General features: G+C 44.2%; 1 protein-coding gene across 1 annotated transcript in view; it reads left to right on the plus strand.

Annotated features, from left to right (window-relative positions):
• Positions 1 to 18,225, plus strand: part of MAST3 (microtubule associated serine/threonine kinase 3) — a 311,223-nt gene that overhangs the window by 67,571 nt on the left and 225,427 nt on the right. The window contains exon 3 of the mRNA XM_075862996.1: positions 17,243 to 17,332. Coding sequence (XP_075719111.1) covers positions 17,243 to 17,332 — 90 coding nt within the window. The remainder of the gene's footprint in view (positions 1 to 17,242; positions 17,333 to 18,225) is intronic.

Consider the following 18,225-nt stretch of genomic DNA (forward strand, 5'->3'; position numbering starts at 1 on the left):
TTTAGAATGACCCATTTTATCACAAGTGTTTCTAAAGGCAGACTGCATGGCTAGGGGCTTGATTTTATACACCTGTGGCAATGGAACTAATTGAAACACCTGAATTTAATGATTAAGAGGTGTGTCCCAATACTTTTGTCCATATAGTATAGGTTGTACACCACATGGCAGTTAGTACAGTTTCCTATATCATCAAAAGGCACCTGGAAACTGGTGGAAACTCCGACAGAAAGAGATCTGGAAGACAAAGGCCACTACAAAATTAGATGGCAAGTTTTTGAGAGTTAACAGTTTGTGTGATTGGCGCCTCACAGCACAAAATCTTAAAGCCCAGCTTAATGCAGCAGAAAATATACACCTTTCAATTTCAACTATGAAGAGAAGACTTCTATCTGCAGGTTTGGCAGGTCAAGTATCAGTAAGAAAGCCGCTGTAAGATTGCAAAATTAAAGAAAAAGACTTGCCTGGGCCAAGCAGCACCTTCAGTGGACTACTGAAGTGTGGAAGAAGGTCTTATGGAGTGATGAATCAAAATTTTACTTCTTTGGTACATCACGCAGGGTTTTTGTACGTTGACGAGTACGTGAAGGGATTCTTCCTCAGTGTGTGACACTAACTATCAAACATGGAGGAGGAAGTGTGATAGTCTGGGGCTCTTTTGCTGGATCCAGAGTTGGCAACTTGCACAGGGTTACTGACACACTGGACAAAAAGGGCTCCCACAGCATTTTGATGCGCCTTGCAATACCCTCTGGTGTACGTCTACTTGGTAAGTGGTTCACATTACAGCAAGACAATGATCTAAAACATCTAAGTTATATCAGAACTATCTAAGAAGACAATAAGAAGCCGGTAGGTTTTAAAGGATGGAATGGCCTGCACTGTCTCCAGACTTAAAGAGGCTCTGTCACCAGATTTTGCAACCACTATCTGCTATTGCAGCATATCGGCGCTGCAATGTAGATTACAGTAACGTTTTTATTTTTTAAAAACGAGCATTTTTGGCCAAGTTATGACCATTTTTGTATTTATGCAAATGAGGATTGCAAAAGTCCAAGTGGGCGTGTTTAAAGTAAAAGTCCAAGTGGGCGTGTATTATGTGCGTACATCGGGGCGTTTTTACTACTTTTACTAGCTGGGCGTTCTGACGAGAAGTATCATCCACTTCTCTTCAGAACGCCCAGCTTCTGGCAGTGCAGACACAGCCGTGTTCCCGAGAGATCACGCTGTGTCGTCACTCACAGGTCCTGCATCGTGTCGGACGAGCGAGGACACATCGGCACCAGAGGCTACAGTTGATTCTGCAGCAGCATCGGCGTTTGCAGGTAAGTCGATGTAGCTACTTATCTGCAAACGCTGATGCTGCTGCAGAATCAACTGTAGCCTCTGGTGCCGATGTGGCCGACACGATGCAGGACCTGGGGCAGGAAGTGAGTGACGTCACAAGCCTCATTTGCATAAATACAAAAATGGTCATAACTTGGCCAAAAACGCTCGTTTTTAAAAAATAAAAACGTTACTGTAATCTACATTGCAGCGCCGATCTGCTGCAATAGCAGATAGGGGTTGCAAAATCTGGTGACAGAGCCTCTTTAAACCCCATTGAGGTTGTTTGGGATGAACTGGACAGAAAGGTGAAATCAAAGCAGCCTACAAGTGCAGCACATTTGTTGCAACAATGTTGGGAAGAAATTTCTGAACAATATCAGAATGAAATTGTAGAAAGAATGCCTCGATTGTGTAGAGCTGTTATATCAGCCAGAGGTGGCTACTTTGAAGAGTCAGAAATCTAGATTAAATTTTTTTAAACATAGTTATTTTTATTCATCTTAACTTGTTTATTTCTTCTATGCTTTAATTTCAAAGTACATTTGAGACATTAAACTGTGTAAATATCAATAAAAACTGGAAAAATTGAGGTGCTCTAAAACTTTTGACCGGTAGTGTACATGCATTATATACAGTACTGCATGAACTAATAAACTGAAAGTTGTCCCCAGCAAGTAAAAACACATGAACTGTGCTGAATACTGTCTCTTGTATATGGTGGGCACTGTATTTACAGGAGACTGGCATTCAGTTAAACAATGTAATATTATGCCATAAATGCAGGAAAGACCCTTGCCTTCTAGTAACAACTATATAACAAACTATTTTTACATTTGCGGTTTCTTCACACACAAAACCAAAATACATTTAACGCTTTTTGATAAAAACTCCCACTTCTAAAGTAAATCCATAAGTCATGCATTTATTCACTAAAAATACCCGAACCAACAATTAAGATTAAAGAATATAGGCGCTGTTCCGACCACCTTAACAAAGTCATCCTTACCCTTTAATATTGTTCGGTGCTCCGTCAAACTAACATTTACATTTAACAAATCATCATACTAATCAAGGCATTTTGTCTATATCCACTTATGGTTCTTCATTTATACTCACCCCCCGTCCCTCTCTTCTTTTTGGCAGATACTCTCCCTGTTCATTGTCCCTTCTGAGCAGCCCAGCGATCCCTCGCGTTATGCGGTTCACCGTGCGTTCCATTTCCTTTTGGACCGCATCGGCTTCCGTAACATAGTTGGTCTCCTTGGCAACGTGTAAACAGCATAACCACCAGATAGAATCGTTCACGTCTCAAACATAACTAACATTCTTATGACTTAACAAACAATAATAAAAATCAGATACGACTTGCTCACCTTCCTCTCCCGATGACACCAGCTAACGATTCAAGCAACCAAATGTTGCTGTCCCCTAGACACGACACAACGTTTTTATCCACCCCTTTATATCGCTCCAAAATCATTCACGGACGTGACACCACGTCTTTTATTACGTATAGACTTTTATTTGTTTATTTATGTGTTTATATTAAAACTTTTAATAACTGCTATTGTAATAGATCCTTCCCTTTGAACTTTGACCCGCCCGATTTCGCGTTTTTTTTACCTAATTGATCAGTCTGAACTGGCCCTAACCAGATGGCCTCATGTCTGTATATAAACATGTCTCTTTCTTTCTGTATCCCTTATGCCTGACGAAAACGCCAGTTCGGCGTTGAAACGCGTTGCAAATTTAGCAATAAAACAGTTTACATAAACTGGTCTTTTGGATCTTACCTTGTCCACACCACGCAGCAGCGCCAACATAGATCCCATTTGTTCTTTCCTGCATTTATCGTACCCAAGCGGTCACCTCGGTAACCGGCTCGGATCTGGCAGCAGCTATCCCGTGGACCCCTCAATTCAACTCTCCTAACCTCACGGTGAGCATATATATCTCCTTTATTCCTCACCTCCATCTCCTTTGATCCACACCAAGTGGCGCCGTGGTTTTTTGCTCTCTTTCCTAATATTATGCCATGAACAGCTCATAACTCATTATATAACCATAATTGACTAATCTGAAAATGTCCGTCCACTTGCCAGAAACTTGCTTGTGCCGTATGAAGCTTCTGCACAAGGGGGTTATCTTATTCCAGCCAGAAGAGCCATTGATGGGATGACCCATATACAGAGAGCACTCTGTAAATTTGCATTACACAGTCTTTACACACATGCTCCCGCCCTCCTTCCCTCTTCTCCCTCCCTCCCTATGGCCAGCTGTGCCTTGTACACTTATTATCTCTGGCTGTGCTGATAACATAAGGGAAAGAGAAGACAGCGAGAGTGAGAAACACACTACAGCACGATTCATCTGTCAACAGCCATGAAATCCAGGAGAGAAAAACTGAAAATCCCGTCATTGACATTAGAGTGAGTATCTGCATATGTCTGCAATTTCCTGGGGGTTGGAATCAATGAATTAATAGACAGATTCGGAGAGGTTCATGGTATTTCGGGAGTGCTTTTGGGAAATGGCTGAAACAGCTGTTGAAGCCTACCGTAGCATCTATCTACCTGTGACATGAGTGAATGCATGACTGTAAGTAATACTATATAATAATAGAAAATCTAGCTGTAATAGAGACCTGTTGGGAAAAAGCATGTTTTCCTGTGAATGGCAGTGGCTGCATGTCAACAACATTAAGGTATCGCATTATATTGAATGATACTGGAAATCGGTAGGCAGTAGCCTATCTCTGTCCATCAATGAAAAGAAATGATATGGTTAACTTACGCACTAGATCCCCAAAGTAAGGTTGTATTTCAATGTGCTACGCAATATCTGATACATGAAAAGTAAGTGTTGATCCTTGCCATACATGGATGAGGGGGGAACACTTGGGACCACCATGGACATTGTCATAAGTTAAGGTAGTAGCAACATGTTAGAAAGTAAAATAAAAACTGATGTACAGAAGAGACCACCGATGAATGATGGGGGACTATTGTAATGCCATAGTGCGCTTGTGCAATATTTCATTGCTGAGGAATTGACAACATTTACTGATGAATTTAACTGTGTAGATGAATTGTTTTGGATAGTACAACTATAAGGCTGGATTCGCACGAGCACATTACGTCCGTAATGGACGGAACGTATTTCGGCCACAAGTCCCGGACCGAACACACTGCAGGGAGCCGGGCTCCTAGCATCATAGTTATGTACGACGCTAGGAGTCCCTGCCTCGCTGCCGGACAACTGTCCCGTACTGTAATCATGTTTTCAGTATAGGACAGTAGTTCCACGGAGAGGCAGGGACTCCTAGCGTCGTACATAACTACGATGCTAGGAGCCCGGCTCCCTTTAGTGTGTTCGGTCCGGGACTTGTGGCCGAAATACGTTCCGTCCATTATGGACGTAATGTGCTCATGTGAATCCAGCCTAACCGTTACCTAAATAAACAAGACAGCTATTAAATGTTCTGCGAATAGAAGCTAGACTAGCGACTTATTAGTTGTATAAGATGATGAAAGTTGGCTACTTACAAGCTGTAGCAGCTTTAAGGCCACTTGAGTCTTGCTATAGGATGTGGTACATGACAACGCATCCCTTAAGAATGCATTGAGTTGCACAATGCGTCCTCAGCACATCTGCAGAGCTGCATCAAGGTGCAACATTCACTAGGACTTGGCTGTTAAAGCAGCAGTAGCGCCAAGTGAATGGAAATTATGCTCGACTACAATGGTTAAATCATTAACCACCAAGGCATGATGACGCCGCAGTTCCCCTGTGTAAATCCATTTTGATTTGAAGTTTATTCTACTCTAATTTTTCTTATGCTTGGTTGCTGTCAAACTGACTTAAATCTCTCATTGTAAACAGTATAAATAATAGAATAAGTAAATTTCCAACTTTTTTTTAACTTGCTAGTTTGTTAAAACAAAAAAAAGTCGAATACACAATTAGATAGATTGAATAGTTTATTTTTAAAGAAAGGATGAGTTTATGTATTTTTATACATTATAAAATCGGTTTCTAAATTTTACTTTGCATGCAACTCATTTGAATAAGTTATTAGTTATTAGTTGACAAATATAGTCAGCAACGTTTTTTCTAGCAATACCAGAGAATAAAAATGAACATATCCATCTAGACAGCCTAGTTGTAGCATGTCTCTCTTAATCGCAAACTGACATTTATTCTGTATCATTATTTCCTATTGCTTGATGGTTTCCATAGTTTAGAAATGCATAAGAAAGGCTATTGAATGGCATGCAGGATAAGCAAATGAAGAAACAATGGATGAATGCTGAATATTATGTTCCTTTTGTGCATCAGAAATGGTAAAAGGTGTATACTTCATAGTAAAACGCAACGATATTCAAGATTAAGGCCTCCTGCACACTGCAGTAGCTATGTGCACAGTCCGGGATTACGGCACAGACAGGCAGCGGAGTGTCATCCGTGGACCATCCGCAATCACGGATCGTGCACACACAAAATGTGCATTCATTTCAATTTCCTATCTTTTTTGCGGTCCGGGCTCCGGGCAATGCATGAACCGTGGAAACCACGGTCATGTGCATTGGCCCATAGGTTAGCATGGGTTTTATACTATCCGCAATTGCAGATAGTATACGGCCGCAAAACTACTGTCGTGTGCATGATGCCTGTAGGACAAAAATCTGTATTTACCTTTTCACAGGATGTTGAGTAGTGTTGTCCAGATCTAGGCCATTTTTGGAATTGCTGTTGTCGTTTTTCCATGGATGTTTACAAGTGGTAGTATCAGTATAGTTCACTCATGTGCAGCAAAGGATCTTAAGCTGGCCATAGATGTAAAGGTTTTTCCACAATGAGCGTTGTCATTTTTACTTTTTTGTTTTGCAATCCGAATGCTATTGCCCGATATATACTTTTCTTGGCCGCTAATATAGTAAACGCTACAATTGACGGGGCAATTTCCCATTGGTTGTAAACACATTTTTTTAGTACCATAGATGTCTATAGCCAGCTTTAATGTCCTATCATATCATTGTATAGGTTATATGTATGTTGATATTATATAAGTTGTCAGTGTAACAGGATGTATACATGTGCGGAGATGTGTTTCCAATGCTGGAGCCTATAGACACATAAAGCTATGTTCACGTCTGTACTGGAGGCTCCGTTAGGTAAAACGGAATGGGTTCCACCAGGCGCTGTTAGTATCCCGGCGCCTGACGGAACCCATTCCGTTTTACTTAATGAACCTGGCGCTTCCGGTATTCTCATTGCTCTGCCCCTATGACAGAGCAGAACAGCGGAAACACTGAACGCGGATGTGAACGAAGCCTTACGTTTACATAATAAGTGTATACACAAAGCATTGTTTATCTTTACCTTTAGAGAGCAGAATATTAGTCATCCCACCATAGTGACGCCTAGTATCACTTCACATTCTTTGCCATGATATGCCTGATGTGGGCACAGATCAGCCCTGTGTTAGTGCACGCACGAGTCTGTATTTGTTTAATCACAAAATAATAGGCATTTGTTGCACAGCACTAGAGTCAGATGCCTTAACTATTGTTTTTAGCAGATTATTTTAATGCCATCATTCTACTATTGAAGGACTTAAGCGGTATCCTTGTCTAACTCCTTTTATAAACCTCACAGTGAAAGGGGATCTTACTGCAGTGGTACTGATGGGGTTACCATGGAGACAGAATCTTCCAGCCGGAAAACACCCCTCCATTTATAACCTAGCCTAATAGCAAACACCACCTTTACAAATCTCACACACCGCCTCTCCGGAAAGCCTGGAGTTCCACCGCTTGTCACTTCAGATCAAAGATTCTTTAGGGGGTTATTTGGCTAAATGTATCACTGTTACTATGATACCAGATCTTATCGTTTAGTAATAAAGGGAGCTCCATAGGTAGTTAAAGAGGATCTGTCACTAGTTTAGTAATGTCCTATCTCTTAGCTAATCTGATAGGCGCTGTCACAAGGATAATGCTAGTGAAAATTGTGTCCCAAAATGTTTATTATTTTAAACATTTTTTCTAAATATGCAAATGAGCCTTTATTAGACAAGTGGGTATCTACACCAGCGATACTCCTGAGGTGGCGCTACCTCACAGCCTCTGATGCTGTCCTATCATCATGAAGCTGCTTCACACAGTGTGAGAGACTGAGGCTGGAAGGAAGGGGGATCACATCAAACAGCAATATCTCGCGCTCTGGACCACCTAGAACAGCGTTTTTGGTGGCATATGAAAGAGGAGATTCAGTTCTAGCTGATATCACCAGTTGAAAACACAGTCAGGAATGGAAGCTGTATACTATATGATCACGCTGTGTTGCTGGGCAGGGAAGGGGGAGAAGCTGTATGAGGATTTGACAGCGTCATACAGAAAACATTACACCGTCCAGAGTGAAAAGAAAGAGTCACCTCCTATTTGGCTACAAGAGCCACATTACCATATGTAGAAAAATGCTCATAACTTTGCAAATAATAAAGGTTTTTTTAAAAACAAATCACACTAGTTATGAGCATCATAGCGCCTATTAGATTAGTTAGGAGATAGGGAATTAATAAACTGGTCACAGAGCCACTTTAAGTGCATTTGTATGATGAAAAAATATATATATTTTCCTACACAAAATTGTCTACACATTGTTGTCTTTTGTCTTCTGTTTGCTACACATTGTTTTTCTTTTTTCTTTTTCTTTTCCTCTTATAGAAGTGAACATGTTTGATTTGTACAAACCAAGCAATTGGCTTTTCATTGATATGTAACCTTTTCTCATTCTCAAAAACCTAAGGCCAGGGCAGCACCTACACTTTTGGTACTGCTATTAATAATTTTAGCTATTGAGCTACAGCTGCAGTCCAAATAACTACATTAATGTTAGGGATCTGCCAGGTACTTCATCTAGCTATACTCCTGGGATTAATCAATCCACACCTGAGGCCAGACCTGTTCGACTGACACCATCTCCCACCAACCAGGGTGGCAGGCTCAGGAGTGGGAGAGCCTATCGCGGCCTGGCCTGTCGGAGTTAGCTCCGCCCCCTGCCCTTTATTACCTGCCCTGTGCTCTCCCTCAGTGCTTGTAATTCTTTTGGATTCCTGGCCCCACTGCTGCTTGCTCCAGCCTGCTTCTGCCGTGCTTCTGCCTTGCTGCAGTTCTGCTTGCCCTGCTTTGCTTTGCCCCTGGCTTGCTTCTGTCTCCGTGCCCGCTCGGGTGTACTCACTTCGTCCTGGTCCTGACTGTTCGTTCGCCGCCCCGTTTCCTCGTGGCGTTCCGTGGCTACTGCCCCTTCCCTTGCGTGTTCCCTGTTTGTCTTCCTGTGCACTTAGCCAGCGTAGGGACCGCCGCCCAGTTGTACCTCGTCGCCTAGGGCGGGTCGTTGCAAGTAGGCAGGGACAGGGCGGTGGGTAGATTAGGGCTCACTTTCCCTTCACCTCCTTCCTGCCATTACATAATTACAAGCCCTTACCTAGTCTACCATTTCTCCTACGCTGACGCTGTCATGGACCCCCTTGAGACCCTGACCCAGCAGATGCAGGGCCTCTCCCTACAGGTCCAGGCCCTGGCCCAAAGGGTCAATCAGGGTGACGCTGCTTTAGTAGTACCCCTCACCTCACCTCTAGAACCCGACCTCAAGTTACCTGACCGGTTTTCAGGGGACCGTAAGACGTTTCTCTCCTTCCGGGAGAGTTGCAGACTGTATTTCCGCCTAAAGCCCCACTCCTCAGGTTCCGAGAACCAGCGGGTGGGTATCATCATATCCCGACTCCAGGAAGGGCCCCAAGAGTGGGCCTTCTCCTTGGCTCCTGACGCCCCTGAACTTTCCTCTGTTGATCGTTTTTTCTCTGCCCTCGGACTCATTTACGACGAGACTGACAGGACTGCTTTAGCCGAGAGTCAGCTGGTGACCTTACGTCAGGGTAGGAGACCGGTTGAGGAATACTGTTCTGATTTTAGGAAGTGGTGCGTAGCTTCTCAGTGGAACGATCCGGCCCTAAGGTGCCAGTTTAGGTTAGGATTATCTGACGCCCTGAAGGATCTGCTGGTTAGCTACCCCTCGCCTGACTCCCTTGACCAGGTTATGGCCCTAGCAGTACGACTTGACCGACGTCTCAGGGAACGTCAGCTAGAACGCTTCAGTGTGCTCCCCTCTGACTTTTCTGCGATCCCCCCCGAGGTCCCGTCTCCTCGCCCCTCCACGGAGGACTCGGAGGTACCTATGCAACTCGGGGCCTCCATGTCCCCTCGACAACGTAGGGAGTTTCGCAGAATGAATGGTCTCTGCTTCTACTGTGGGGACGACAAGCATCTACTGAACACCTGTCCCAGGCGCAAGAATAAGAAGCCGGAAAACTTCCGCGCCTAAGTGATCATCGGGGAGGTCACTTGGGCGCACAGGTATTTCCCGTTAATGTGAAACGCAATAAAATTTTGCTTCCCTTTCAGGTCTCGTTTGCTGGCCGGTCTGCCACGGGCAGTGCTTTCGTGGATTCTGGCTCATCTGCTAATATCATGTCTGTGGAATTTGCTATGTCTCTAAAGATGCCTTGTATTGATTTACCTTATCCTATCCCTGTAGTAGGAATCGACTCAACCCCCCTTGCTAATGGTTATTTTACTCAGCATACTCCTGTTTTTGAACTCCTGGTTGGCTCCATGCATTTGGAGCAGTGCTCTGTACTGGTGATGCAGGGATTATCGTCTGATCTGGTTTTAGGCCTTCCCTGGTTGCAGTTGCATAATCCCACATTTGATTGGAATACTGGGGATCTCACCAAATGGGGTAATGAATGTCTTATGTCATGTCTTTCCATTAACTCTATTTCTCCCCGGGAGGAGGTAAACACGCTTCCTGAGTTTGTTCAGGACTTCGCCGATGTGTTTTCTAAGGAGGCCTCCGAGGTGTTGCCCCCCCATAGAGATTACGATTGCGCTATCGATTTGGTGCCTGGTGCCAAGCTTCCTAAGGGTAGGATATTTAATCTTTCATGTCCTGAACGTGAAGCGATGAGGGTGTATATCCAAGAATGCCTGGCCAAGGGTTTCATTCGCCCCTCGACTTCTCCTGTAGGTGCTGGCTTCTTCTTCGTGGGGAAGAAGGATGGTGGTCTTAGGCCGTGCATTGATTATCGTAACCTGAATAAGGTCACCGTAAGGAACCAGTACCCACTTCCTTTGATTCCGGATCTTTTTAATCAGGTTCAGGGAGCCCAATGGTTTTCTAAGTTCGATCTACGGGGGGCATATAACCTTATCCGCATCAAAGAGGGGGATGAGTGGAAAACTGCGTTCAACACACCCGAGGGTCATTTCGAATACCTGGTCATGCCCTTTGGGTTGTGTAATGCCCCTGCTGTCTTCCAGAATTTTATTAATGAAATCCTGAGAGAGTACCTGGGTAATTTTCTTGTTGTGTACCTTGATGACATACTGGTGTTTTCCAAGGACTGGTCCTCCCACGTGGAGCATGTCAGGAAGGTGCTCCAGGTCCTTCGGGAGAATAATCTGTTTGCTAAGACTGAAAAATGTGTCTTTGGGGTACAGGAGATACCATTTTTAGGGCAAATCCTTTCTCCTCATGAATTCCGCATGGACCCTGCCAAGGTTCAAGCTGTGGCGGAATGGGTCCAACCTGCCTCCCTTAAGGCGTTACAGTGTTTTTTAGGGTTCGCCAACTATTACAGGAGATTTATTGCCAACTTCTCGGTCGTCGCTAAGCCTCTTACGGACCTTACCCGCAAGGGTGCCGATGTCCTCCATTGGCCCCCTGAGGCCGTCCAGGCCTTTGAGACTCTCAAGAAGTGCTTTATCTCGGCCCCCGTGCTGATTCAGCCCAACCAAGAGGAGCCATTTATTGTGGAGGTTGACGCTTCCGAGGTGGGAGTGGGGGCCGTCTTGTCCCAGGGTACCAGCTCCCTCACCCATCTCCGCCCCTGTGCTTACTTCTCTAGGAAGTTTTCGCCCACGGAGAGTAACTATGATATTGGCAACCGCGAACTTCTAGCCATTAAATGGGCCTTTGAGGAGTGGCGGCACTTCCTGGAGGGGGCCAGACACCAGGTAACGGTCCTTACGGATCACAAGAATCTGGTTTTCCTAGAATCGGCCCGGAGGCTTAATCCTAGACAAGCTCGGTGGGCACTATTCTTTACCAGATTTAATTTCTTGGTTACCTATAGGGCTGGGTCCAAGAATATTAAGAAGGATCCTGCTTGTATTTTACCCCCTGGTATAATCGTCTCTGCCACGGATTCTGATTTAGCTTCTGATATCGCGGCTGATCAGGGTGCAGCTCCCGGGAACGTCCCTGGGGACAAACTGTTTGTTCCCCTGCAATACCGGCTGAGGGTACTCAGGGAAAACCATGACTCCGCTCTATCTGGTCATCCTGGCATCTTGGGCACCAAACACCTCATTACCAGAAACTATTGGTGGCCTGGGTTGCCTAAAGATGTTAGGGCTTACGTCGCCGCTTGTGAGGTTTGCGCTAGGTCCAAAACCCCTAGGTCCCGACCTGCGGGCCTACTACGTTCCTTGCCCATTCCCCAGAGACCTTGGACCCATATCTCCATGGATTTTATCACCGATTTGCCTCCATCTCAGGGCAAGTCGGTGGTGTTGGTGGTAGTCGACCGCTTCAGCAAGATGTGCCACTTTGTGCCCCTTAAGAAGCTACCTAACGCCAAGACGTTAGCTTCTTTGTTTGTGAAACACATCCTGCGTCTCCATGGGGCCCCAGTCAATATCGTTTCTGACAGAGGGGTACAATTTGTTTCCTTATTTTGGAGAGCTTTTTGTAAAAAGTTGGAGATTGATCTGTCCTTCTCCTCCGCCTTCCATCCCGAAACTAATGGCCAAACGGAAAGGACCAACCAATCCCTGGAACAATATTTAAGGTGCTTCATCTCTGACTGTCAATTCGATTGGGTCTCATTCCTTCCCCTTGCTGAATTTTCCCTGAATAACCGGGTCAGTAACTCGTCAGGGGTCTCCCCGTTTTTCTGTAATTTCGGGTTTAACCCAAGGTTCTCCTCCGTCTCCCCTGGTTGTTCCAATAATCCTGAGGTAGAGGAGGTTCATCGGGAACTGTGCACTGTCTGGGCCCAGGTTCAGAAGAACCTAGAGGCGTCCCAGAGCGCACAAAAGATTCAGCCGGATAGTAGACGTTCTGCTAACCCCCGGTTTGTCGTCGGGGATTTGGTCTGGTTGTCGTCCAGGAACTTGCGCCTTAAGGTCCCGTCCAGGAAGTTTGCTCCCCGATTTATTGGACCTTATAAGATCATTGAAGTCCTCAACCCTGTATCCTTCCGTCTGGAGCTCCCCCCATCCTTTCGCATACATGACGTCTTCCATGCCTCCCTCCTTAAACGCTGCTCCCCGTCCTGGTCCCCCTCGAGGATACCTCCTGTTCCCGTTCTCACCCCTGAGGGGGTGGAATTCGAGGTGGCCAAGATTATGGACAGTAGGATGGTCCAGGGCTCCCTCCAGTACCTGGTCCATTGGAGAGGATACGGGCCGGAGGAGAGGACTTGGGTACCTGCCCGTGATGTTCACGCTGGGGTATTGATCAGGAGGTTCCACCTCCTCTTCCCCACTAAACCGGGTCCCCTTAGTAAGGGTCCGGTGGCCCCTCATAAAAGGGGGAGTACTGTTAGGGATCTGCCAGGTACTTCATCTAGCTATACTCCTGGGATTAATCAATCCACACCTGAGGCCAGACCTGTTCGACTGACACCATCTCCCACCAACCAGGGTGGCAGGCTCAGGAGTGGGAGAGCCTATCGCGGCCTGGCCTGTCGGAGTTAGCTCCGCCCCCTGCCCTTTATTACCTGCCCTGTGCTCTCCCTCAGTGCTTGTAATTCTTTTGGATTCCTGGCCCCACTGCTGCTTGCTCCAGCCTGCTTCTGCCGTGCTTCTGCCTTGCTGCAGTTCTGCTTGCCCTGCTTTGCTTTGCCCCTGGCTTGCTTCTGTCTCCGTGCCCGCTCGGGTGTACTCACTTCGTCCTGGTCCTGACTGTTCGTTCGCCGCCCCGTTTCCTCGTGGCGTTCCGTGGCTACTGCCCCTTCCCTTGCGTGTTCCCTGTTTGTCTTCCTGTGCACTTAGCCAGCGTAGGGACCGCCGCCCAGTTGTACCTCGTCGCCTAGGGCGGGTCGTTGCAAGTAGGCAGGGACAGGGCGGTGGGTAGATTAGGGCTCACTTTCCCTTCACCTCCTTCCTGCCATTACAATTAAGTTGCTGCCAATCTTGTGGACTGCAGCTGTCATTCAAGAGTTAAAATTAATCTGTAGCACTAGAAAAAGTCTAGGTATAGTCCTGTCCTAAGAGGCACCAGCAACAAGCCTATAACGGTCCATTCACACGTTGTGGTCGAGGTGCTGGAAAAAAACGTATCCAAAAAATGCAACGTGTGAATGGACCTTGATCTGGTGCACACAATAAACTCAATAATCGAAAAAAAAATTATGCGATTCAATAGTAGAAAGAGAGCTATAGCAGTAAATGGATTTAATGTGTTTTGTAACCTTACACAAGAGGTGTTTGGACAGCGGACAGAACAGGGCAGAAAAGCAGCTAATTAGAGGCCGCCTGTATGTAATAATTAACATGATAAGAGCTGCTGAAGTACATTGCTATGGAAGTGGAGTTTTAACCACTTAACTGCCTTTAACAATAGAGCTAACTCACTGGTTGCCAGATTCTATTACTTTCTGACAACATTATAATATGTAATATAGAGTTGGTAGAACTAAAGGCCTATTACATGGCCAATGATCAGGCAAACGATCGTTCATATGAACATTCGTTCCCGATCATTCATCGGCTAATCGTATAGTTTAGGTGACATAAAATATTATCATTCTCGGCATCACATCTCCCTGTAAACAGGGAGATGTGTTACCGACATGATGAAAATGTATAAGGGCCGAACGATCGGAGTATCGACCACTCGTCCCCATACATCATCATTGCTCCTTGTCTTGTTGATCGGCCCACATCGGGCCGTGTAATAGGAACTTTAGACCTCATGTACAGTCAAAGCAGTGCAAGTACACTGTATGGCAGCACACCGTTTCCCAACATGGGAAGAGACCATGGCTAAATTAACATGAAGATCCACAAGACAAAAATCCTCAATGTATCTCAGTGTTAAATCAGAGGCATTCAATATACAATATGTACTCATAAAGTTCTATTGGTGCCATATTATTGATTTGTCAAGTGCATAAGGGCTAGACTGGGTGTAAACGTGCCCATTTGTGCCAAAATGAGAACAAGAATGTCAAACTGTAGTCATAATACTATGTGTTATTATTCCAATCAGATTTGTCCCCATTAGAGCTCACAATGTAATTTCTTTATCTTAAAATAAATTTGTCATCAGTTTTGAGGCCTAAAATTGCTGTCAGTTCTATATGGGGAGAGGGAGGGCTACGTAATGAAACGTCACAGTTTTTCATGATCCCTCATTATTCACTTCCCAAATTTTTTTATTCTTTCCTGGTCATGTGATTTTCACGCAGGTGCATAGCTCGCTACAGTTACAGTACAGTTATCAGAGCTCCCTATTATAATGGGCCTGCCACCTGTATGAGCAGAATATCTATAGTCACAATAAAGTTACTTGAAAGAGGCTCTGTCACCACATTATAAGTGCCCTATCTCCTACATAATGAGATGGGCACTGTAAGGTAGATCACAGCAGTGTTTTTTATTTCGAAAAACGATCATTTTTGACCAAGTTTTGAACGATTTTAGCATTATGCTAATGACTTTCTTAATAGACAACTGGGCGTGTTTTGCTTTTTGACCAAGTGGGCGTTGTGGAGAGAAGTGTATGATGCTAACCAATCAGTGACCAATCGGCGTCATACACTTCTCCCCATTCATTTACTCTGCACATAGTGATCTTGCTAGATCACTATGTGCAGCCACATACACACACACCAATGTTACTGAAGAGTCTTGAAAGTTAATAGACATCACCTCCAGCCAGGACGGGATGTCTATTCACAATCCCGACACTTCGGTAACATTTGTGTGGGATTTACAGCATAGCAAACATAATCTCGCGAGATTACGCTGTAAATGACAGTTTACAGCGAGATTACGCTTGCTGTGCTGTAAATCACACAAACGTTACCGAAGTGTTTTGGTATTGTGAACAGACATCACATCCTGGCTGGTAGCGATGTCTATTTACTGTCAAGACATTTCATTAAAGTTAATGTGTGTGTATGTGGCTGCACATAGTGATCTAGTAAAAAAAAAAGCACTACTGTGATCTACATTACAGCGCCGATTACATTATGTAGAAGATAGGGCATTTATAATGTGGTTACAGAGCCTCTTTAAGAGAGATGACGGTTGCAATTTATAGACATAGAATACATAAAATAATCAGGTCAAATAGTACCCTTATTGATAATATGAGACCTGGCTGACTGAATGCCAACTAGACCATCCCATCTTTGGACCCTAAAACATTAAAGATCATCCTTCCATTTTCTATGAGGAAGTAAGGCTGTGTTCACATCAATGTTGCCCTTCCATTGAGGGGTTCCGTCGGAGGTTTCCGTCATGTCAACCCCTCAACAGAAAGGAAAGCTGAAACCATAGCTGCCATTTCCCTTACCATTGATCTCAATGGTGACAGAAACGTTGCTAAGTGTTTCCGTTTGTCACCATTGTGACAGGGATCCATTGTTTTGACGGAATCAATAGGCCAATCGACTGCGCTATTGATTCCGTCAAAACAACGGGACCCTATCACAACGGTAACAAACCGAAAACCTTTAGCAACGTTTCCATCACCATCGGGAGCAATTGTGAGGGAAACGGAAGCTAAGGTTTCAGCTTGCCTTTCTGTTGAGGGGTTAACCCCACGGAAACCTCAGACGAAACCCCTCAATGGCAGGGCAACGCTTATGGCCCTAAAAGTAATGTTTATCTCAAGTAATATAACATGCACTATTGAGTGCTTCCTATTGTCTGTGCATTTTTTACCGCCTTTAACACAACCCAACTCACAGCCTGACCATCTTTTTAGGCTTTAATATCAGGCCATATATGACTACTTATAGTCACCATTCTTTTCACAAACTTACATATTTTCGTAACTATCCTTGTGAGTCTGCCCTTCATGATATAGCAACCAATAGTTGATCTATTGCTTGTCAGCATGTTTCTCCAGTACTGGTGTTGAAGGGGTATTCCCATTTTTTAAACTGATGGCATAGCACTAGTATATGCCATCACTTTATGATCGGTGGGGGTCTGTTAAATAACTTCTGGGACCTTCACCGACCCTGAGAATGATGTGGTCACAGCGCTGTGGAGGCCAAACCCCCGCCAATCATAAAGTATTGGCATAACCTAGTAATATACCATCACTTTACAAGATGGGAAGGTATGTTTTTGTGTGTCTGTATCAGTTTTTGATACATTTTAAGGCATCTGTATTTCTCAGTTTTCACTATTCCATGTTTATCAGTACAAGTGTTTGGGAGTGAGTCAATCTGTGCTTTCTGTCTACAAGCATATGTGTGCATATGTGAGTCATAGATTACAATCACTCATTGTGAGTAGTAGTTTTGGCTGATCTGCGCATATATTGCTACTTGGTGTCCAATTAAGGTTTCTATAAATGCCACTTAAAATCTAGAAAATCAGCCCTGACTATCTGTTGTGTAAGTACTAAGTGCAAAGAAATATCTGTGCTAGCTAAAACGGCATATTTTCAACATGATAGTATATTTTTATAAGTATTATGTATTCAACTTTGTGTTAGCGGGTACTATGTAAAGGTAAGTGAGTTTTAAAAAGTTTCTGTTTCCTGAAGGTTGCAATGAACTGTTTGAGGGCCCCCCAGTTCTGAACTTGCTCTTCCTTTACAGTTTGTCTCCAAACAACCAAAGTCCAACTCTTCTCAGTCCCTGTAGTCCCTGCAGCCCAAACAGTCCCCTGCAAACCCTACACCCATGGAGGTAAGAAGCTCAATGCTGTACCTCATCTTCTACATTGTGTAAAGTGAATCTATTTTCCTTTCTGTTAAAACTTTCTAATTTTTTTTAATCTGGGGATTAAACAATTAATCCCACTACTATAAACTGTCCTTTTATACTATGCAATGGTATTTCTAAATATATGCCTACAGATGTGTAGTAGTTATTACTTTAAATGGAGCAACATAGTGCTGGGGGGTTTCAGTAAGTGTAACATATCTGACAAAAATATATATATTATTGTAATAAAAGTATAAAGTTTACTCTTGAATTAAAAACAAAAAAAAACATGCTTTCTTATTTTGTAAAAGGCCAATGTTGTGCTGCCCCCATTGTTTACGCTGCTAAATTCTCTGTTGGCTGGATTGCAGCTTAGTCAGTGTGATTGACAGTTCTGCTTGGAAAGTACAGGTTCTGCTTTGCCACAGTACTGTGTTGGGAGATCACTTCACATAGCCGTCAGCACTGAACTACACAGACATATACATATATGTGCTTATCATGTGCTCCATACTGCCACTAGCATTGTAAAACATGCGCACAGACCCACACAAATACGTGTATGTTTTTCTGAATATGCAGCTCAAGAAACACAAAAGACACATGCAGTACATGGCCAAAAACATGTGGCTACCTTTTCTCAATAGTGGGATATTTCATTGCGGATGCCCATTGCCAACTGGTGCCGATAATCCAGCATACCGCCTTGCAATCCCAATAGAAAACATTAGCGGTAGGATGGAGGTGACTGAAGAGCTCACTGAATTTTAGTGTGACTCTTTCATAGAATGCCCCTTTTTCAATAAAGATGTGGCATTCCTTACCTTTCCTCTTGGTTGAAGATATCCCGGGATGACCGGCGGGATATGACCAGC

The sequence above is a fragment of the Rhinoderma darwinii genome, chromosome 1 (genome assembly GCF_050947455.1).
Source record: "Rhinoderma darwinii isolate aRhiDar2 chromosome 1, aRhiDar2.hap1, whole genome shotgun sequence".
Classification (NCBI taxonomy): domain Eukaryota; kingdom Metazoa; phylum Chordata; class Amphibia; order Anura; family Rhinodermatidae; genus Rhinoderma; species Rhinoderma darwinii.